The sequence below is a fragment of the Amphibalanus amphitrite genome, unplaced genomic scaffold (assembly GCF_019059575.1).
Source record: "Amphibalanus amphitrite isolate SeventyFive unplaced genomic scaffold, NRLGWU_Aamphi_draft 000062F_arrow, whole genome shotgun sequence".
Lineage (NCBI taxonomy): Eukaryota > Metazoa > Arthropoda > Thecostraca > Balanomorpha > Balanidae > Amphibalanus > Amphibalanus amphitrite.
In genome coordinates, this window is record NW_024881558.1 from 413,054 (window position 1) to 434,948 (window position 21,895).

A 21,895-nucleotide genomic window follows, 5' to 3' on the forward strand; every position below is an offset into this window, starting at 1 on the left:
TACCACCCCTGTGTCACTTACCTCGACATAGACGACGGCTCTGTCCTGTGTCACTTTGGCCAGGCCTCTCTGGTCCTCTGTCAGATGGACGGAGAAGGCCTCACGGTGCTCCCGGTCCCTGTCGAACAGGATCTCAACAGGAACCACCAGTCGTGAGACGTTCACGCCAAACTCCAGCTCTGCAAGGAGAGGGTTGGGTGGTTAGACAAGGTATCCACTATTTCCGGCACTGAGGGATGAAAAACGTTAACTTGGCAGCGGTTACCTCAGGGGAGAGTTCAAAGATCAACAAGTCAGTGGAGTAATCAGTCACTGGACATTGGGCAACAAAATTAGCTTCACAGCTCAAGGCTGAATACATCATCTCGCCCCTGAGTTTCTTCTGAATGACATTGCCTCCTATGGCCCCCGCCTGCCTAGCTGGCGCTGTGCGCTCGGGGTGCCCCAGATGGCGCTGTCTGCCCGCTGACCGCTCCGCCGTCGCCCGTCGCGCTGGGCCGGTTCGGTCGACCCGTGCACACCTCTCACAGAGCTGGCAGTCGGCCGGCTCTGAGCTGCACTGCGCATGCGCAGCTGACGTCACTGTCGGAGCTGGGCGGTGGTGACGACTGGTGCTGCAAACGGTGACTGGTGTCTTGGTGACGACCCGGCGGCTGGTGACTCAGGGCGCGGTAGGCACGGGAAGCTGATAAATACCAGATTGGTGACCAAGAGGCAAGCAGTTCGCGAGGAATCGCCGCCGGCGCATCAGCTTCAGACAGCACCAGTCCCACAACCAAGGTCAAGGTGAGTATTGAACCGGCACTCGAAAGCCGGCTTATCTGTATTATTTTGATTGCAGTTGTTTAATAAAACTATACCATTTAATTAAGCATATGCCTACCTATTCAGCAATGTGACTTTCTTTTATTATGGGTTTTGAAGTTCAATAATTTCCATTGCGCTCTAATCAGGGGCGTAGGCAGGGGGGGGGGGCACTGGGCCATGGCCCCCCCCCCTTGGGCGCCGAAGGCGTTCTTTGCGATTGGAGGGCGCCGAAGGCGCCCTCCAATCGCAAATGCAATTGTGATATAATCGAATCGAAAAACAATCGCGACTGGAGGGCGCCCTCCAATCGCGAATGTGTTTACAGGGAAAATACGGATGGAGGGCGCCCTCGGAGGACGCCCATTCCAAATACGCCCTCCAAATACGGTTGGAGGGCTCCCTCGGGCGCCCTCCAACCACATTTGTAGGCTGTAGCTCTCTAAGCGTAACGGTGGTCGCCTATGTAAGCCGCTGTCCTGTAAATAAGCGCCCTCTCACCCGAAGGCGCCCTCCTGTAGGTCGCCACCCTGCTACACATTGCCGCCCTTCTGCTGATCGGCGTCCTCATAATTATTGGCGCTCTTCTACCTATTGCGCCCTCATGTGAAATTTTGAAGGCCGCCTTTCTCCCTTTTGGCACCCTCTTGTTCAGTGCCGCCCTCCTACCTATTGGTTCCCTAGTCCTTCCTGTTGAATGCTAATCGGGGCCCTTCTCCTATTGGCGCCCTCGTGTTGATCGCCGCCCTCCTAACCACTGGCACCCTCCTGTTGATCACCGCCCTCCTATCTACTGGCACCTTCCTGTTGACCAGCGCCCTCCGCACAGACGCCGTCCTGTTCGTGTCATCCTCTTGAGCAAAGGCGCCCTCCTCACCATTGCCACCCCCATTTTAATCGTCACCCTTCCGCTCATTGGCGACTTGCAGTTGATGACCGCCCTCCCACCTATTGGCGACCTCTTGTTGATCGCCACCCTCCTATTGGTGCTCTCCTGTTCCTCGCCACCCTCTTACCTGGTGGCGCCCTCCTGTTGATTGTTGATCGGGGCCCTCCTACCTATTGGTGCCCTCCTGTTGATCGCTGCCCTTCTATCCATTGGCGCCCTCCTGCTGCTCGCCAACTTCCTACCTATCGGTGCCCTACTGTCGAAACTCGGGATGTTGATCGGGGCTCTTCTACCTATTAGCGCCCTCCTGTGGATCGCAGCCCTTGTACCTATTGGCAACATCCGTTGATCGCTGCCCTCCTATCATTTATTTACTCCTTTGGCATGTTCTTCAACTTAGTCGTTCTATTGCACATAGTTGATGTCTTGCCTGTGAAAACTGCCACAAATGAACGTGCATTCAGCACAATGAATGAAGTACCTATACCTACCAAAACTATCTACGCTCTACGATGCATAAAACACGTCTTTGGTCTTAACGGATTGATCCTACTTTACGTGCATCATGGCATCTATATGTATTACGATTAAGTATTGTCAACAGGTTCGGCCGCAACAGCAGGCATCTGAAGTTTCGGTGATTGAAACTGGTTATGTGGGTACACTGTATGCACCTGTGAGAAGGCTATGAAGGCTGGTCTGAGGTAATTTGGATGATGTTTACGCATCTCGCGCTCCGGTATCAATCCGATACGGTGATCTGGTGCGTAAATATGCCACCGCCAATAAACTTTTATACGAGTTAAGGTTTCGTACATCGACACCCATGAGCCAAGCTTTCTATACAGTTGGTGTGGCAGCGGCCCGACCAAACCTTAGGTATTTTTTATACCTTCAAACAGGGGCGTCGACACCGGTCCGACTTTTCCGACTAGTCGGACCACTTTTTCGACTAGGCGGTGCCCTGCTGTGGCTCGCGGGGGCCCCTGCTGCAGACCGCGGGGGCCCTACTGCGGCTCGGGGGGCCCTGCTAGAGACCGCGGGGGCCCTGCTGCGCCTCGACACCTGGGGGCCCCCACCGGTGGGGGCCCCCGAGAAAAAGTCGGACCAGTTTTCCTTACGCGTCGACGCCCCTGCCTTCAAATTTGGTAAAAGAGTGAGAGGAGCTTTGAACAGTGATCGTATAAAACGCGTGCCTAAAAAGCGGAGGAAAAGGTTGTTTTCAAAAATTTCGCGCGCCTTCGGCGCAGCATTTCAAGACCACTTGACCTTTTGTGACCTGGAGTATAAAGAATACACACGATGCAAAATCAATGCAGCACGACCTATACGAGGTTACGCAAAAAAAAACTGGTGGCATGGTAAAAAACGCCTCCCAACCCCCCCCCCCCCCCGTTGAGTGATTTTTTATCTCGCGACCGTATGGCGCCCTCCTTGGGTGAGGTGGCGCCCTCCAAACCCTTGGCCCCCCCCTTCGCGATTTTCTAAATACGCCGCTGGCTCTAATTGCATAAAACGTTAAACCGATGTGTTTGTGGATTGAGATGAGATGAGATACGAGGGCTGACGTGTTTGCGATTGCGTCGTAGAATCGCTTATTATTGTGCGTTATATAAGAGTATACGTTTTGCCATCTCGATGAAAACTTTAAAGGGACTATCCCACCTTCTAAAATGTTGTTAAAACCAGTTAAATTGTGCCCGACTTTATAGATTGGATGACCAGGAACACGGTTCTGGCATTTGTTTTTCATTTAACATCTTAGGCTTCCCATTTTCCAAACACAAACTTTCAAATATGTGACGTCACAGCCCAAAATTACCTCCTTCCCCAGGCCACATTACTGTCATAAAGCTGATTCTTTTTACTCTGTAGGCACCACAACAAAGTTCAGACCAAGTTTTAAGTGATTTTTCAACGAACAAACCCATTTAAATCAGAATGACTAAACGAGGTGACGTCACACTAACGGTCGCTCCATGTTGAAGATAGGGCCTTGCACAAGGCCCATTTTCAAATGAAGGGAACGAACTTCTTCAACACCAAGAGGCCGCGGGGGTTGCAACCTAGATTAGTGGTTTCTGAACCTCGCCGCAAACTTGGCTATCTCAACTCAAATCCCATGTTAAAGGTGGGATAGTCCCTTTAATTCAACAGTAGAAGCAAACCTATAGGTTTGCAGGTTTGCTGATACGGAATATATTCCGAATCAGCAAACCGGCATCAGCGCCCCAATGCGGCAATGCCACGTATCGTTGCGTAATGGTAACGAGGGTGTGCAACTTCCCGCCAAGGAAACGTGTCACCGTTCTATTCGCAGGCTCCGAACCGAAGCTTAGCTATGTCTCCACGACCACGTGGTCGAATCAGAAATGCCGGTAAGGCGTAGTGTCCGTTTTTCGTTGGTTTCTGGACAGACACGCCCTCTCGTCCAACGACCGTCTCCATCCCCATCCCCTCCTGCCGAGCAGACCCACCCCACGACCGGTTCGCCCGCCGGTGCGTAGTCTGCCGTGAGGGCACGTCGTGAGTCGTGGAGTTCACTGCCCCGTGAATCACGACCCTGTCGGACCTGGTCACGGACCCCGTGACCGCTCGGCTGACCGGTCTTGGTATTCCTTCCGTGATCGGCCCGTGCGGGGGCGTCACGCCCGTTTACCGGCGTCCGGAGACTCGGCAGCATGACTTGCCGGTTTGCCGTTCGGGAATATTCGCCCCAGATCGGCGGTTAGTCCGCTGCGTCACCCAGCTTCTGTGACCGCCAAGATGTCCCATTCTCTCCCGTGCCCATCACTGCCCCTGTGACCGGTTTGTGATGCGCTGATGTAATCCCCACTTGCTCCGTCTGCCGCTGATCTCTATACGTCGCACAGCCGTCCGGGGCTTCCCCCATTCTCAGCTAGGCGTCCAGACGGCTTTTCGCCTCTGGCATTTCCTTAGGGCGCATAGCAGCTTCTGACTATCTCCCCGCCCCACCGTCTGACCAACAGCTCGCCATGGACACTCTGAAGTCGACCCAGCTGCAGAAGGGAGCCTCTGGCGGCCTCGTCGCCGGCTCTGAGGCTCTCGCCGGCAAGAAGGTGATCGGTATCTACTTCTCGGCGCACTGGTGTCCTCCGTGCCGCATGTTCACGCCGGTGCTGAAGGACTTCTACGAGGCGCTGCTGGAGGCCGGCTGTGAGCTGGAGGTGGTGTTCGTCTCGTCGGACCGATCTCCGGCCGACATGGCCGCCTACATGAACGAGGCGCACGGCGAGTGGCTGGCGGTGCCGCACGGCAGTCCGGCCGCGCAGCAGCTGAAAACCGAGTTCCAGGTCAGCGGCATTCCGACCCTGGTGTTCCTGAGAGCGGACGGCACGGTGGCGGAGCGCGACGGGCGCTCAGTCGTCCAGGGCAAGGGACCCACCAAGGCCGTGTTCGACCAGCTCGCCGGGAACTAGGCGGGATCGCCGGCACTGCAGGGATGGACCGACCACCGCCGGGGGGGGGGGGGAGGGGGCCACTGGGACTGCCGCAGTGTGGGGAATGGGGCTTACGCACGTGCGAAAATTCGCCCAGCCTTATCTGCTTTAAAGCTAAGCTATGCCCGTGAATGTTTCCCATGTTGGGAAGTTGGTACAAAGAGGCTTCAGTAATCCCAAACTTTGGAAGAATTTCTGATCTATGTTTGGCTCGTTTTTGTTACTATCGGAAGAAAACGATATTCTGAAATATTTAAAAAGAGTTTTTGGCTCCTCCATCGAGTTGCAGGGCGTAGTCTCGCTTTAATTGTTATGCACTAAAATTAGAATAAAAAATGCATGTGCGTTGTGCTAAAATAGAGCGCGATTGGCCCATGGTATTTTGTTGGATATTCGTGTTGAAGTCTTTGAACAGTTTACATACGTTTTTATGTGTGGCGTCTGTCGTTTTGGAAGTAAGCATACCTACACAAAAATCAGGGAATCAGGGCATGCCTTTAATTTCTGCTAACTACCACACTTTTGGGTTGTTCCCGAAGGCGACCCCCTGAGACATTTGTGTTGTGATTTTGTACTGTCGCTTTAGCGCCTGGTGTGATGAAATATACAAAGACGAACAGAATCCCAACGGTCTGCTGCCCTACGCTGAATGTCACCATTGATTTGTGACTAGGACAATAACCATCAAACGAAACTGACCACTCCACCGCTCAGCTAGTCTATAAAACCGACCAACTTGACTGAACAGAGCCAACAGACCATAAAAGGGTCGCGGGTCTACTACATGTTTACTGGAAGTCTGTTTACCACGGCTGCTGGGACACCAAGCGGACAGCCGGCCTGGGGCACTGCATAGTCCCTTGTTTCGTGTTCCTACGGGCCCACCGCGCTACCCTAGCGCGTCGCCCGATGCGTGCACTAATAAGTGTCGCTAACGTTGACACCGACCGGTCAGTTGCTAGGGGTTCAGGTCCGGCCCGTATTGATCGGGGGAATTTGTGTGTTGATGAAGGACACACGCACATACCCACTATATGGGAATGTAGTGCGCTGGGATCAATAGAGCGGCTATCTGATACTCGGGCGGGAGGTCCGGCTTCTGGATCAGGACCAACAGTGGGCACTGACCGAACTATGTGTGAGTTATTCATAGCTGCAGGGGTCATCACCCCATAGAAACTGCGGTCAATAGCACTGGGACGGCCGGTTAGCTGCCTCTGCCACGCTGTAAACTAAGGAAAATTTATCTAATTATCCGCTCATTACTCAATATTAATTATTGTTAATCACTTTGGATCGCCAGCATCAAGCCAACATGACCCAATGAGCCTCGTTTAGGACCATCGAAAATAGAACTAACCAATTTCACTTAAAACTGTCGATAGTCGCCGTAAAGGTAGGTAATTCGACGCATCGACACCCATTTTAGACCGCACCACGCCGCGCGCACCTTGTTCTATATATTCTGCGCGCACCTTTTGCCTCCTCCCCCCCCCCCCCCATCTGTCTGACACCTTTTCCTCCTCCTGTTCAAGTACTGGCATTGCATTGAACTATACATAGGTACAAGTTATCGGTTGAAGAGGCGTCACTTTCCTCATTTGCCGTAGATTAGAGGTGAACCGCAAGAGACGATCGCTGATAGTAAATGTAGTTTGATGGCTCGGCTTACCCCGAACTTATAGGCATTTCCGTTCAGCACAGAGTTGCTATGCAATCTCGTGCCCACGAAGTTCTAGCGTTAGATACATTTTTTAATCCTAGAAATTTGTATTTTTTTATAAACTTAGCTCGAATGTTTGAATGGACGGATTGACAGAGCCGGAGCCCACGCTAAGCAGCAGAGCTTGTTGCGTAGACCCCGACCCCTACCGTCCGATCGCGCAATTCCGGGTAACGGGAGAATTTAGATGCCAAAGTTTAACGTGCCCTTCAAAGCCGGACACGGCCTGTCCCACTCAACTGACTTCAACTGGCTGCGGCTGCTCCCACCAACCGCAGACCATCCCCGTCAGGAGTCTCAAATATCGAGCGCCGGAGCGTCTCGAACCCGGGCTCTCACTACCGGGAGTCCAATGCTCTACCAACTGAGCTACGGTTGTATACACCGTAAGTTTTGCCGCTAGGTATGTACAAACTCGGAAGTCAAAGTAATGCCGGTGGAAGGGTGTGTCATGCCCCCTCCCCCAGTTTCCCATGTTTTACATCTAGAAACCCTGTCATATGGCCGGCGGTTCCCTGTTACCTGGGACTGGGTGTAACCTCTCCCTCCGCCGGCCGCTATTCACACAGTGATCTCTCGCTTGTTTTTTTTTTATCTCCCGCCTGTCAGCTTTTATACTGGAGAATGGAGAGTGTCATGATAATCCACTATCCACCCCGGCGGCCCTGTGCTCCACTATAGTATATCGCGTTCCTCCGCTGCCCTCCCCGTCTCTCACCTCTGGAGACGCCATGGTAGTCCTGTCCGGCGCGTGCCGAGCCGTCTCTGGTGTACAGTCTGACGACAGAGGCGCCGCTAAGGTCCCCGAGTCGCACCACGGCCACCCGCGCCGCCACCGGCTCCTGAGCGCTGGTTGGCTCGGTGATCCGCACACGGCGCGACTCGAACTTGATCAGAGGTACTGTGGGAGAAAGAGGAGGGAGAGAGAGAGAGGTTAAGAGAGAGTCAGTTCAGTACGGAGCAAGGGGAAAGAGATCGGACGAGACTGTGAGACTGACACTATGCGACAGATGTAAATTCTTACACCGGAAATAGACAAGTGGTAAAAACGTAGGCATGCATGTTTAAACTTCCTAGAGTTAATTTAACACATCACGCCACATGATGCGTGATTATATTGCCTTATTCAGAACATGAATACACGAAGGAACAGACTGGAGTATCGACATTCTGAATGATGAAATAACAATCTGCATACTCAGCACACCGTATACACATGGCTTATGGCAGCCTTAGCACGAGTGTTTACAATGTTGTATCGCCGCGCACCTGATAGAGAAGCTCTCAAATAATCCAATGCAAACGCTGTTCGCCTCTTCAGCAAACACGCTCTGAAGCCGTGTCTGAGATTGCTCCAGTATTTCCTTGTTCAATTGTAAACATACACCGTTTCGTCAGTATGTTGAACAGCCGTCTGCATAGGAAGGGTGGATATAACCCGCGATATCTCGCTCTGCATAGCAGATAGACGGCATGGCACACCATCGTGCTAGAAATAAAATAACGGGACTAAAAACCAAATCTCCCCCAGGCTACCGCTCAGCTGGCCTCTCGCGGTATATCGGACGAGAAATAACGGAACTTCAACTGCCAGTGATGATTTTATACACAATATAAAGTCCCGTATGGCGCAAAATCACAATCATATCCTGTGGGTCACTGCCTATCTACTCGTGTGCAACAAGTCCTGTAGTAATATGTCATACTTTTATCAGCCGAGTGAGTCTCCGTCCGTGTGTCATCCCCGCCCGGGCCCCTGAGGAAAAAAAAAGTCAGTCGCCACCTTCCTGTCTATGGCAAACACTACCCGTAATTCGTGCGCCAGTCCGAATCCAGCCGGTCAGTCGGACCATTTTGTCCCAACTACTCAAGTCGATACCGCCAGCTACCAGCTGTATGGCTGCCCTCCTGTCCCTTCCATCCCGTATGTCAAAAGCTATCATCGTTTGCGTTTAATTCGGGAATGTGTGGAGATTCCCTGACAAATTTGTCAGTCTCCCAGGCGTGACAACCCGACGTTCCGTGTCAGTTGCCCACTCCGTGTGCCACCTCCCTGTCCCGTGACTCCCACACCCCCTTCACTCACTGTCTGCCGTATCACGCACGGTGACCTCCGTGGTGTTCCTAGATCTCGTCTCCCCCCCCCCCCCCTCCCCCTGTCCCGTGACTCCCACACCCCTTCCACTCACTGTCAGCCGTGTCACGCACGGTGACCTCCGTGGTGTTCCTGGGTCCCAGGAGCGCCGGGCCGCCGCCGCCGGCGCGCGCCTCCCCCAGTGCCAGACGGAACGTCTCGGCAGACTCGTGGGTGTGGTCGTTGATCAGGATCACCGGGCAAGGCTTCTCCGTCTCTCCTGAGGAGAAAGACGGGGAACAGGGGTCAGTTGTCGGTACAGTATTAACTATTAAAGGAATGTCGCTTAGTTCAGCGTCATCGGCCCTGTGAGGATATCTGTGTTCATGGGTTATTCGGTACCGTGTTCAACTGACAAGTGTTTTCAAATTCGAGGACCGAAGAAACCTCAAAATAAATGCCTGCTTTTGCACTTTCCTGTTGTACCAGAAAAAATAGGCGTCCACAAATGAATGAAGCAAGGTTCGAATAAATTCGGATAGACCGGCAGGGAGGCACCCTAACAGTCTGAGCATGACGAAACGACGGAAATGCAGTCACAAAAGCTACCGTTGCAAGTTGTAACGGTCGTGAATACGAAACAATTCAAACATCCCAGATGTGTAAAACCATACATGAAGCCCATCTGCTCCCTTGTGTTTGCCACAAACTGTGACGGGCTGACTTCAGCAATGTGCCCGCCCGTTTCACAAGCGAACGCTATCCCACGGGCGAATCACCTACGAACCTGGCGCAAACTCTAGCCTACTGGCGTCCGTGTCCGGCCGCTCCTCGAAGTCGGCGCCAGCCTCGGCCGAGCCCTGGCGCGTGTAGCAGCGCACAGATGACGTCATAGTGACGTCACCGCCACGCACCACGTACGCCGTCACCTGGTCGTCCTCCTCGAACCCCGAATACGAGTCCTCGGCGAACGCGTGAGTAGGTACTACCGGCGGTGGAGAGGTCAGTTCACTATGTCAATTCGTATTGCACATTGCATACTGCACAACACAGGCATAAAAAGTAAAAAACGCATCGACACATGGCAGCATATTCTTGACAGTTCCCCAACTGTAATTATCACAACTGTCATCTGTCATGACTCATGTCATCGTAAGGGGTCGTCATCTGCCGGCTGTCTACTGTCGATCGCCGCCCGCTGCAGGCTGCTGCCTGTGGCCGGCACTCGTGCGGTGCGTGTGGCAGGCGTTGATTGGCCAAGTGACCCGCACCGGACGGGTCACGTGGTCTGACCCAGAGAGGGGTGAGCGGAGCCCCTCAACGGGGATCGGATGGTAGCGGCCAGGGTACATAGCGGCGGCACTGACATATGTATCTTTTGATAATGCACATGTGGCGGCATTGTGTTGCCCAGGTGTTGTGATGCTAAGCTTTAAAAAGCGCACTGTAAACCTTGACTCTGCGGCAGTTATAGGCTGCCCCCCTCCCCCCTCCCAGGCTACCCTTTCCATCATCCACAGTGCCCATTCCCACTCACGGTCGCTCTCCGAGTCGTCAATGGTGACGTTGAGGGTGCCGGGCCGTCCGACGGTGGCGTTCGTCGGCAGCCGAAGCAGCAGCTGAAGGTGCTCGGGTCCCTCGCGGCGCGGTCGGCCCGGGTCGTCGAGAACCAGGAGCTGAACGGTGGCCTGAGTCTGACCAGGGTCGAACTGCAGCGTCTCACTGATGGCGCGGTAGTCCTCGCCGGCTGAGTGTGTTGGAGAGAAACAATCAGTCCTAATTGTGTGTATAGGAAGGACGAGGAGTTAGATCTCATCGATCTACTGTCTGACATGTGAATTGTGAATGAAATAAACGTGACAACATCGTTACCAGCCGTCCGCAGTTCGTGCTCCGTTGAGAGAAAAACTGGTTATAATCTAATCAGTTCGTTCCCTCAAGTATAGATAGCGCCGAAAGGATAGCCGATGCCAAAATAAAAAGCTTAAGCGGTCCTCCAAACAAGATACGGTCCTGCTAGCCTACCCTGTAGCTCTGGGCACCTTTCCTCCTATCCTAGTTACCTGTGGCTCTGGGCGCCTCTCCATAACCTACCTGTAGCACTGGGCGCCTCTCCTCCCCTGGAAGTGACGGTGACGGCGGACGGACCGCTCAGGTCAGTACCCGCTCTGAACACCAGTACCGACACCACACCGACAGCCTCGTCCACGGTCAGAGTCGGCTGGCCGAAATGAAAGTACGGCGCTGAAAAACGGCATCGCTAGTCAGCCTCAGGTAGTCAGAGCATATCTATTGTCGCATATCACTTGTTACGTTCGTGTAAGTGCATCAGTATCGTATTTCAGCATCATTTCAGCATCATTTCATCAGTATCATGTGTTCTCTATTTCAAGTGAACCTCAATGGATACGATACATTTGTCCTCTATTTCAATTGAACTTCAATAGACACATGGTGTAATCTTAATCTCCAAAAGGTTATCGACAAGTTGCTGGCTATTTCCTGAATAAAAAAAAAACAAGCACCATCCACGCCCCGAATTCACTCCATATGTTAACTTCAGCAGCTTTACAAAACAATCCGTTAGATCAGTCCGGCGTCCTAGCGGCGACCTATGACCGGCCTCTCCCCACCACTGACCGTCGTCGTCGTCGCTAAAGACGATTATTCGCGCGGCGCGGTGTCGGTGGTCGGACAGCCGGCCGCCGCGCGGCTCCCGCAGCTCCAGCCAGAAGCTCTCCTCCGGCTCGAACCGGGCGTCATCAATGAGGGTGACGGGGCACAGTGCGCGGCTGGCGCCGGGGGCCAGTGTCACCCGACTGGCGTCCGCAGCAGGGGGCCGCGAGAGGAAGTCGGCGCCCGAGAGCACCGAGCCGCCCACCGTGCCGCCGGCAGTGTCTGGGGATGGAGCGAGAGATCAGATTTCATTAAGAAGGTAGCCTTTTAACAGCATGAAAGAAAGTGCTGCAAAAAAAAAAAATAGTCAACTTCGCAGCACGAGCTATTTCCGGTCGACGGAAATACGACCATGTTTCGGATGTCATTTCAGACTTAGGTTGGCTCACTATTCCAAAGCTAGTTGACTATTTTGACATGTGCATGATTCATAAAATTTTATCGCTGGACGTACCAATAGGATTGCGTGAAGCACTGTTGTTTAATCATGAATCAAGCTCTCGAAGAACACGGCAGTCGGATCATATTTCAACCACTCGCCCCCGCAACAACCATGGAAAACGTACATTCATCTATCGTGCATCCAAATTGTATAACACATTCGCCATAGATCATCATGTGAACCACCTTAGCATGACTTCTTTTAAGCGCCACATTCGCAAAATGTTGGCTGATGCATCGTGATTTTTTTTCGTGACTAGTTAGTTTATTTTAAGTGTCCGCGATTTTGTTCTCATGAAGATGTGTGTGTGTTTTTTATAACTTTTTTTTATACCGTGCGGTGTTACATTGTATGACGAGGGTATTGGAATAGCCCATTTAGTGTGGAAATACCTGATGATGTGAAATAAATAAATAAATAAATAAATAAATGGTCTCTTTTGAATAAACTGCACACCGCACACATGCATCTGAATGCATGCAAAAAAAAAAATGTTAAACAACATACCCCTTTAGCACCTCGGGAGAAACATTTGTAATGTTCATGTCTGAGTTCTTTGTTGAGGAGAGAATGCCACAACATTGTATGTTGACGTGGAGTGGAGGCATTCTCTACGCCGCCTGGTCTCACCGTTTCTGGTGACGCAGAGGACGGTGAGCTCCTGGCTGAGGTCTCCGGCCCTCTCCACGGCCACCTCTACCGTACCGGCACTCTCCTCCACCCGCACCTCCGAGACGGGGAAATACACCACCGACTCTGAAATGCACCAAAGAAACAAGTTGCAGTGGTCAGACAGTGCAATCAAACACATCAGCAGTAAGCACCGGATCACAACATTTCAAGTATGAGCGGTGTGTGAGGAACGGCAATAAAACACGCATTACTAATTTAAATTTCAAAGCAGCTATCTGAAATCAGGCCTATGTCGGGCGGACAGACAAATGAACTATTTTAGACTCAGTCATTCCTACCATGCCCGCATCTCTAGGCTCCGCTGTTTTGTGTCCTGTATCCAACCTTACCATCCTCATAATCGTTTATCTCCAGCTGTGCCTCGCCGATCGCCCCCAGGAGGGCCTCCACGGGCTGGGAGAGTCGCAGCAGCAGCGTCTCTGTACCCTCGAACTGTGTGTCGTCGCGGAGAGGAAGTCGCCACTCGGCGCTGTTCTGGCCAGGGGAGAACTGCACCTGGGCGGCGTAGGTGGCGCTGCAGTCGGCGCCGACCGTGGCAGTGCCGTTCTCCAGCGCCACCGCTGCCGGACGGTGGAGGGTAGAGGGCGGTTAGTAGCAGGGTCCGGGGATTTAGGCAGACGACACGAAGACAGCATTAATTCGGTTGGATGGGCACTGCGAACTGTTTCAAAATATTTCAATACATTTGATTATTTCATGCCAGCTCGTGTTGACAAAAAGAGGACAACGGGATAATAATAACCGAGAAGCAATCATAATGGGAGGTTAGGCACATGATACTCTAGTACTAGAGTCGTCTCAGGCTCCAGGGTGCGGTCGTTTAGTCATCTCCCTCTCCGTGACTCACAGACGAAGGACGTTCCGCCGAGGTAACCAGTCCTGTTGAGACGCACCACCAGCTGCGGCTCTGTCTCGTTGGTCTGGTACCGGGCGGCGGCCAGGGTGACCCAAGACCAGGTCAGGCTGAAGGTCAGGTCACGCACCACGTTACCGGCTGCCGGGAGAGAGCAGAGAGAGTAGAGAGTCACAGACGATGGACGAATGAATGGTCAGATATAGTGTATATCATACAGAATCAAATCGACCACGACTAAACAGATGGGACCAGCGCAAGACTGCTCAAGAGAAGGCAGTTATACACACTACGTGGTCTGAGATCTGACTCTGAGTCGCAGGCAGGGTGGTTCAGTACAAAGTGATTTTGGTTTGTAAGATCCAAGATGGGATCCGAAGATGAACATTCACGGTAAACAGAGGCCGTCAAAGGTTCTGGAAATGGAAATCGTTTCACAAATCGGGCATCAAATCAACAGCAAATACGAGTAGTCTTCAACTCAGGTACAAAGAGTAATGTAACTGTCTTCTACGAATGGCATGGAATCATGAATGCTGATCATAACACCATCGACCTTTGAATACGAGAATCATCGGTTCGATTTGGTGGTCCTATTGGTTTTTAAAGGCGCGTATTCCCTGACTCTTACCGACGCTGCCTTCATGAACTGATCTAAATGTAAATTTCATGCATGAGAACACCTCGGCTTGTTCAATTTGTGAGGGCCGAGCTACAAAAGACAGTGCTACAAATATTCCTCAACGGACGCAGCAAATAGATCTGTGAGATTGTCTGTGCTGGCATCGAAAGCACGACCATGCAGTCATACATACGACTTACGAGCATACGAGTATGCAAAATATCGCCGTATTGGGCACGGACCACTTCCATCACGGTTTCCCGCTTGTGTCTTTCACTATGGACGACGCTGTTTGCTATGCACTCACCTGTGTCCCTCACACTGTAGACGAAGCTATCCCTGTAGATGCCGGTAACGTTCGGCCCCTCGGTCAGAACGTAGGCCACCTCCTGACGGTGTAGCTTCCCTGTCAGAGGAAATGCGAGCGCGTCAGGGTTACGGTTAGGTCAGGTCAGATCAGGCTAGTTCGGGGTCAGATTGGTGTTATGGTTTACGGTCAACAATCAATGATCAGACAATGGTCAAGGAATGGCCAGGTGTCCCATCAAAGGAGCGTTACACTGGCCTGCCAAGGTGCGAGGTATGCCAGGTATGCGGCGCCAGCCCTTCCGCCTCCCCGCCAGTTTCCCGCTGGCTCACCCGCCGAGTATCACTGTTCAGTTGTTTGTTTAACGTACTGCAGCGGGATGTGATGGATCCGCCGCCCGGTACAATCGGTAATTCAATTGTATTTCGAATGGGCAACCGGTGAGCCGCCGGTGTGGGGAGGGGGACGGCTGGTATTATACGATACGGTAAATCAACGGTTCGATACGGAAGACGGCGAGTAAAAAGTCCGCACGGTGGGAAAGGCTGTTGACGTCTTATGGTATAGGCTCAGTCATGTAGGGATTATGTTTAACTGAGTTAACTCATTGGGGAAAACAAACCGGATCAGGAATCAGAAAAAAAGACTATTGCATGCTATGGTCCGAAACATGAAGCAGAGGTCTAGTGAGATGGAAATGAAACAGGTAAATAGGGGACGTTATACGGTGGGATGCTTGACTCCCACCTCCCAATATCACTCCGGCCGGTCCGCTCCGCCCCAACGAGGGCCGATTAATGCCCGGTGAGATCAGAGTGGCTCCCGCGCCGGGCGGGCTGAGCCTGAGACCAATCACAGCGGGATATGTAACTGCTCCCGGCAGGAACGGAGCACCGCTGATCAGCGGGAACCCTTTGGCATGTGTGACGTGTTCAACCCTCTGACCGGCCGGTTAGTCGGGACGAGCGACCAGGGCCTCGTTTCATAAAGCGAGTCCGTAACTTACGCCGGTTTTTGGGCTTGTATTGCAAGCGCACGTGAAGCGATAAATTTATTTCCCCTTCTCCCTTCTGTTCTTGCTTGCAAGATAAATAAATTCAACGATTCAAACCATCGTCATCTCTTCACATGCACTTGCAATACAAAACCAAAAACCGGCGTAAGTTACGGACTCACTTTATGAAACGAGGCCCAGGCTGCCGGACCATTTACGGAGGGCGGGCCCATGCCATCAGCTAGGGGGGCGGGCCGTTCAATACCATCAGATGGGGGCGGGCCCGTCTCAGCTGACCACATCAGCAGGGGGCGGGCCACGCTGGGAACCGTTTGACACTCATTACCCGAACCCAGTGATCGGCGCCGGTGCCGAGGTGCGAGCGGCCGATCTTATCGCTACGACAGCGGTCAGTGGGAGATGGAGTCTGATCAGCATCTCTCCATCGCGGGGGTGTAAATGAGCCCGACCGACTGGTGTTGTTTACTGGACAGTTGTAAAACAAGGCCGCCCTCTGAGAAGCAGTTAGCGGCTCCGATTAATTTACTAGCGCCCAGTAGCGGACCATGGGTGGGTGAGTATGGTGGGTTGGGATGGGATAACGGAGGATGCTGAATTGTTTGGATGCCTTTCGGTAATTCCTGACAGACGGTTGTAGCCTGTAGGAAGGATAATGTGCTGTAAATCTGGGACCAAGTGAAACACATCAAAGATCACTGCACAGTGCACAGAGGCGTTTGATATGGTTCAGCTAGTCGTTTCAGTACACAAGGCAATAGGTTACGTAGCTATTTAGATAACCGTTTCAAATTATATATGTTACTCGATTTCTTCGTCTTTGTATGTATTTAGGGCCTTGGTCTTGCATCTAGTAGTTACTACGTTCCACCGCCGCGGCCGTTGTGTCTCTCACCCTGTGTGAAGTTGGTGACGGTCTGGTTGGTGCTGAGGTCGACCAGGGCGCCGCTCTCCGGTCCTGCCGTCACCTCCATCATCAGCTGCTCGCCCTCCGAGTCCGGGTCGCTGAACTGGAGGTGTGTCGAGCCCAGTCGAACACCCCGCCGACCGCCGGGCAGCGCGTGCAGAGCCGTCACCGCCCGGGACGCCTGTACCGCAGGCGGGCGGGAGTCCACAGCTAACACCCGGATATCCAGCTGGGTGGGCAGCCGGGTACCTCGCGCCGTCTCCGGGTACACGTAGTACATTCCGTCGGCCCCGTCTGACACCACGAACCGGAACCGGTCGGAGAGGGCCCGGTGACCGTCGGAGCCGCCTCCGCTGTGCCGGTATGAGATCATGTTGGAGTCGAGGTCGTACTGGCTGAATTCGCGTACCGGTCGACTGTGGTTGAAGAGCAGGCGACCGTGAAGCGGCGGCTCGACCACGCGGTACAGGAGATGTTCCGACGGGGTGTCTCGGTCGTCAAGCTTCAGTTCGAATGGTGTGATCGTCCGCTCAGAACCCTCCGGCACTCGAACTTCCTCCTTGAACAGCACCGGGCGTTTGTTATCCACCGGTAGCAGAGAGATGCGAAACGCCCGCGCCACGGCATGCACACCATCACTGACGGCAAACTCGAAGCTGTCGGCTCTCTCCTCATGCTGTGCGTGATGCACGTAGCGCACCCGTCCCGCAGCCAGCTGCAGCTGCGTGAAGCCGGTCAGCGGCTGTCCCGGGCTGCCGGCCAGCTCCAGGTGGCCCCTCTGCGGCGGCCGTGTCAGCCTGTACTCGAGCCGCGCGTCGTCACTGTCGTCGTCGCTGCTGCTGAGTACGTCCGTGGTGAGCACGGCCGTGCCGCCCTCGGGCAGCTGCAGGCCGCGGCTCAGCGCGCGAGGGTACGCGCGGTCGCCGCCGGTTACCGTCACCGTCAGCTGCCGGTCCAGCAGCAGGTTCGTGCCGTCACTGACGTCGAAGCGAATCACGTCCTCGGCTGATGTGTCGCCGCCAGCGTGAGTGTAGCGCAGCGCGGCGGAGTCGAGCTGCGGCTGTGTGAAGTTGTCACCGACTCCGAGTGCCACGCCGGCCAGGCTTAGCGTACCGTGCCGCGGCGGGGTGCGTATCACGAACAGCAGCCTCTCTACCGGAGTGTCCAGGTCAGCGGCGCGCAGCTCACGGGATGAGAGAGTCACTGAGCCTCCCACAGACACGCGCAGGCCACGGTTGACCGCCAGAGTGGGCACTTCATCATCCACAGGCACCACACGCACCGTGACGCGTCCCTCGACTGCGTGAGCTGCATGGCCGTCCTCTAGTCGGAAGTCAAACCCGTCAGAAGTCGTCTCGGAGTTATCGTGTGAGTATACGAGTGCCATTTGTCCGCGCAGCTCGTCGGCGGTGAAGGAGCGGGCTGGCTCTCCGTGTAACAGCAGCCTGCCGTGTTGTGGCGGCGCCGTGACCTGAAAGGTCAGCTGATCAGCCGGCAGGTCGGCGTCGGCAGCCGACAGCAGAGTCGAGTCGATTACCAGGTCACCTCCTTCGAGCACCACCAGTTCACGCAGTAGCGGCCGCGGGGGCTCGTCGTTGCTAGGACGGATGATGACTCGGACGGTAGCCGGTGGCGATGAACCCACGCCGTCTGAACAGATCACGGTGAGATTGTCCGCTCGTGGCTCCACGCCCTGGTGGACCGACTGCTGATAACGCAAAGCGCCAGTCTCCAACTCATCAGCCGTGAACGCAGTTACCGGACCAGCACGACGCACCTCCGATCCAGCCCGCGGCAAGCTGCTCTCCAGGTAACCAACCCTCGGCCGCTCCGTCAGCACACAGCTGAGTTGGTCTGTCGGCGTGTCGGCATCCGTCAGAGACAGCAGCTCGGGCGGCAGCGGCGCTGACGAGCCCTCGTCGACATACAGCGCTCCGTCAGCAGCCACTAGCTGCGGCCGCTGGCTGTCCACCGGCTCCACGGTGACGGAGACGGTGATGTGGTCGGCAGCCTCGCTGCTCAGGTCGGTCAGAGTCAGGGAGAAGGAGTCCAACACGGGCAGAGGCCCGATCTCTGCTCCGCTGTGTTGGTACGCCACAGCACCGCGGTCCAGGTCAGTGGTGGTGAACCGGTCCGTCTCCTCATCGTCTAGAGTAACCACTCCCTCCTCCGGTCTATCTGTGATCAGGAATGTCAGCAGCGAGCGGTCTGAATCAGCGTCAGCGGCCGGCAGTAGCTCAGCTGTCAGCGGCACACCGCCACCCTCCTGTACCGTAATCCGTACCTCTCCGGTCAGTACCCGTGGCGGCTGGTCGTCCACGGCCGTCACCGTTATCGGAAACACAGCCGGCACGCTACGCAATCCGTCAGAGACTTCAAACTCGAGCCGATCCTCAGAGCCCTCAGAGCCGTCATGGAGGTATACCACCTCTCCGGTAGCTAGACTGAGTCGACCGAACTGCTCGCCGATTGTCATATTCCGTCCGTGAACGCTAAGAGCTCCGTGCCGCGGCCCGGCAGTCAGAGTAAATCGTAGCTCCTCCTCTGGTGTATCTTCATCATGAGCGTCCAACAGCGCTGGTGAGATGACGGCCGCGCCGTTCTCAGGTACACTCAGACCGTGACTAGTCACACGCGGGGGCAGGTCGTCAACAGGTGTCACGAACACGGTCAGGAGTTGATCACGGAGCGTGTTACCGGCAGAGTCCATCACAATAAACGGGAGCTGCAGTACACGTGGCACCAAACCAAGCTCAGCCTCTGTCGGTCGAAACGCCACCTTATGATGGTTCACCTGCGCTTGTGTGAAGTTGGTGACGCGCTGTTCTGGTCTCTCGGTGAGAACGAGGTAGCCGGCGGGCGGGGCGGGCGGGCCGCCCGGGGCCGGAGGCGGCCGCACGCCGTCCACCTCTCGAGCCGGACCTGTGACAGCCACCAGCACCCGGTCCGGCGGCGAGTCTGCGTCCCAGTAGCTGAGCGCGGCGCGATCGATCGGCTTCAGACGACCCTCATCCACCACCATGGAGAGGGAGGCGCCGGGGGTCAGTGCAGGGGGCGTGTCATCCACCGGTAGGACAGTCACGGTCAGAGTCTGCGGCGCGCTACGGTTCGGCGGGTCGGCGTCGTCACGGACTGTGAACCCCACCCGTGCCGTGTGAGCGTCCTGTCGCGGCGGGCCGGTGTGCCGATAGAAGACCCGACCGTCCTGCAGATCAGCCTGACTCCAGGAGGTGACAGTTCGCTCGTACATCCCATCCACTAATCTCCAGTCGGAGCTCCCAGCAGCGCTGTCCTTAGTCGCACTTCTCAGCAGAAACACACCCTCCCCGCCCTCCGGCGTCGTCTCCGTCAGCTCAAACACCAGCTGCCTCTCGGGGCTATCCACATCAGCAGCCGCCAGAAGCCGGGGCGTCAGCAGCAGCTGCTGTCCGCGGTGGACCGTCAGACCAGTGTTGGCCGTCACCAGCGGCGGCTGGTCATCCTCAGGGAAGATGGTGACGGCCAGAACGAACAGCACCTCACTCTCGCCGTCTGAGGCGCGCAGTAAAACATTATCACTCGTCGTGTCGCTTCCATCATGCTGGTACACAATCAGCCCCGTGTCGAGGTCAGCCGGGGAGAATCGGACGACCTCAGCACCGAGCAGCAGCAGCTGACCGTGTCGCAGACCTCCCACCACCTCCACCGTCACATCAGCCAGGTTATCCTCGTCAGTAATCTCCAGATTAGTCGCGCTCAGCAGCCGCCGGCTCTGTCCCTCGAACATGGACAGACCCGTGTTACGGGTGACCACCGGCGAGCGTGTATTAATTGGGTGCACTACGATACTCAGAGTGACCTCTTCTGAGGCGAGTCCGTCTCCGTCCACCACCTGTAGGCCTAGCTGGAAGGTGCGTCGGCGCGGAGAGCGTCCACTCGGAGGCTGGTAGCTCACCTTCAGTTCGGTCAAGTCACGCTGTAAGAACGAGAGCAGCGGTGCGTCCGGGTCGTCAGTAGAAAACAACCTTCCGTCTCCGTAGCCGAGCGGACGGGTCACGTTGAAGACCAGCTGATCGGGCGGCGTCTGGTCGTCCTCGGCCCGCAGCGCCGCGGCGCTCAGCGGCGTCGGCGCACTCTGTCTCACGTCCAGTGTTGGCTGAGCGGCGCCGGTCAGCCGCGGAGGGGTGTTCTCCAGTCCGCCGTCGATGTGGATCGGTACCTGCAGGTACTCCCGGCGCAGGAGACGTCCGTCGGCGGCGCGCGCCTCCGCCGTCAGCGGCAGAAAGTCCCGGTCGCCGGCCGTCGGCCCGCCGTGTCGGTACTGGATCCCGGCGGCGGGCAGGTCATCACAGGTCACTCGCCGGACATCTCCGAGCTGAGTGACCACCGCGCCGTGCCGCGGCAGACCGAGCCCCTCCACTAGGGTCAGTTCACACCGCTCGCCGTCCTCTACCTCCAGCCGTATATGCTGCGGTCCGAGGGGTGGCGAGAGACCGCCGGGCGCGTCTACCAGCAGCGGTAGCAGCTCACGTACGATGGTCCGCTCGGCATGGGTAAAACTCAGCTCCAGAGTCAGCGGAACGATGGCTGTATCCTCAGCCGAGTCATATCTCACCAGCAGCGTCAACCGATCCCGCTCAGGCAGCGGCGCGCCGTAGTGCGTGTACACCACCTCACCAGCATCGAACTCACAGTCAAACTCGTCCGGTTCGAGACGGCCCGGCGCTCTGCCGGCCGGTGGGGATATCACTCTCACCCGACACCGGTCATCAGGAGGTACCCATAGAGACAGCTCGGTGACAGGATCCAGCGCGTGCCGGCCGCCCACCGGTACCGCCACACCGTGCTTGGACTGAACCACGTCCTGCTCGTTCAGGTAGTCGAACGCGCCGGCGAAGCTGTACTCGGCGTAGTAATCGTCGGCGTATGTGTCTGTGAGTGTAGAGGAAACAGCCGTGGCTGAGACGGGCGCGGAGGTCACGAGAATAGCCAGGGCGGCCAGAGCGGCGGCCCGTGGCCGGCACATGCTCGGTACTCACCGATGGAAGGTTCGCAGACGACTCACTGTGGGCCGGCCGGCGCCGGTGAGTGGCGCATGTGGGAGGATCCTCCAGCCGCGGCGGTCAGACCTCACCAGAGGGCAGCGCGGGCCGGCGGAGAGTCGGGTCCAGTCAGCTGCCGAGAGTCTAACACCAAACGGCTCTGGACAGAGACACGTCAGCCCCCGAGCCTCGCCGGTAAGCGAATGACCACCGCCGGGCCACGGCGGTAACCCTTTCTCTCGGGGACCTCCTCCGCTAGCGGTGACGCCGGCCGGCGCCGCCAGATGGCAGGAGTGAGGCCGTCCGCCACCAGAGGGCAGGCGGGTCAAGGTGCCTCCGACCGTTGCAGGACCGGGTCGGGTAGGTACCTGTTGCAAGATTTGAGAGACATGCAGGATCTGACTAATGTGC

General features: G+C 55.6%; 2 protein-coding genes and 1 long non-coding RNA gene across 3 annotated transcripts; 1 reads left to right on the forward strand and 2 right to left on the reverse strand.

Moving 5' to 3' along the window:
* Window positions 1-70: 70 nt before the first annotated feature.
* LOC122378593 lies at window positions 71-9,219 on the reverse strand. Its single transcript, XR_006256044.1, has 3 exons — window positions 9,067-9,219; window positions 7,596-7,778; window positions 71-179 (listed from the first exon to the last, which is right to left on the reverse strand). It is a non-coding gene; the product is annotated as an uncharacterized LOC122378593 (long non-coding RNA).
* On the forward strand, window positions 514-5,776 carry LOC122378592 (nucleoredoxin-like protein 2). The gene is made up of 2 exons (XM_043359829.1): window positions 514-786; window positions 4,684-5,776. The coding sequence occupies exon 2, from the start codon at window positions 4,690-4,692 to the stop codon at window positions 5,131-5,133; it is 444 nt and encodes a 147-aa protein (XP_043215764.1). The 5' UTR covers window positions 514-786; window positions 4,684-4,689; the 3' UTR covers window positions 5,134-5,776.
* Window positions 9,220-9,730: 511 nt separating the features above from the next.
* Window positions 9,731-21,468, reverse strand: LOC122378627 (FRAS1-related extracellular matrix protein 2-like). Its single transcript, XM_043359880.1, has 9 exons — window positions 16,452-21,468; window positions 14,545-14,643; window positions 13,610-13,756; window positions 13,092-13,322; window positions 12,700-12,825; window positions 11,592-11,849; window positions 11,046-11,195; window positions 10,489-10,698; window positions 9,731-9,936 (listed from the first exon to the last, which is right to left on the reverse strand). The coding sequence occupies exons 1-9, from the start codon at window positions 21,466-21,468 to the stop codon at window positions 9,731-9,733; spliced, it is 6,444 nt and encodes a 2,147-aa protein (XP_043215815.1).
* Between the last annotated feature and the right edge of the window lie 427 nt (window positions 21,469-21,895).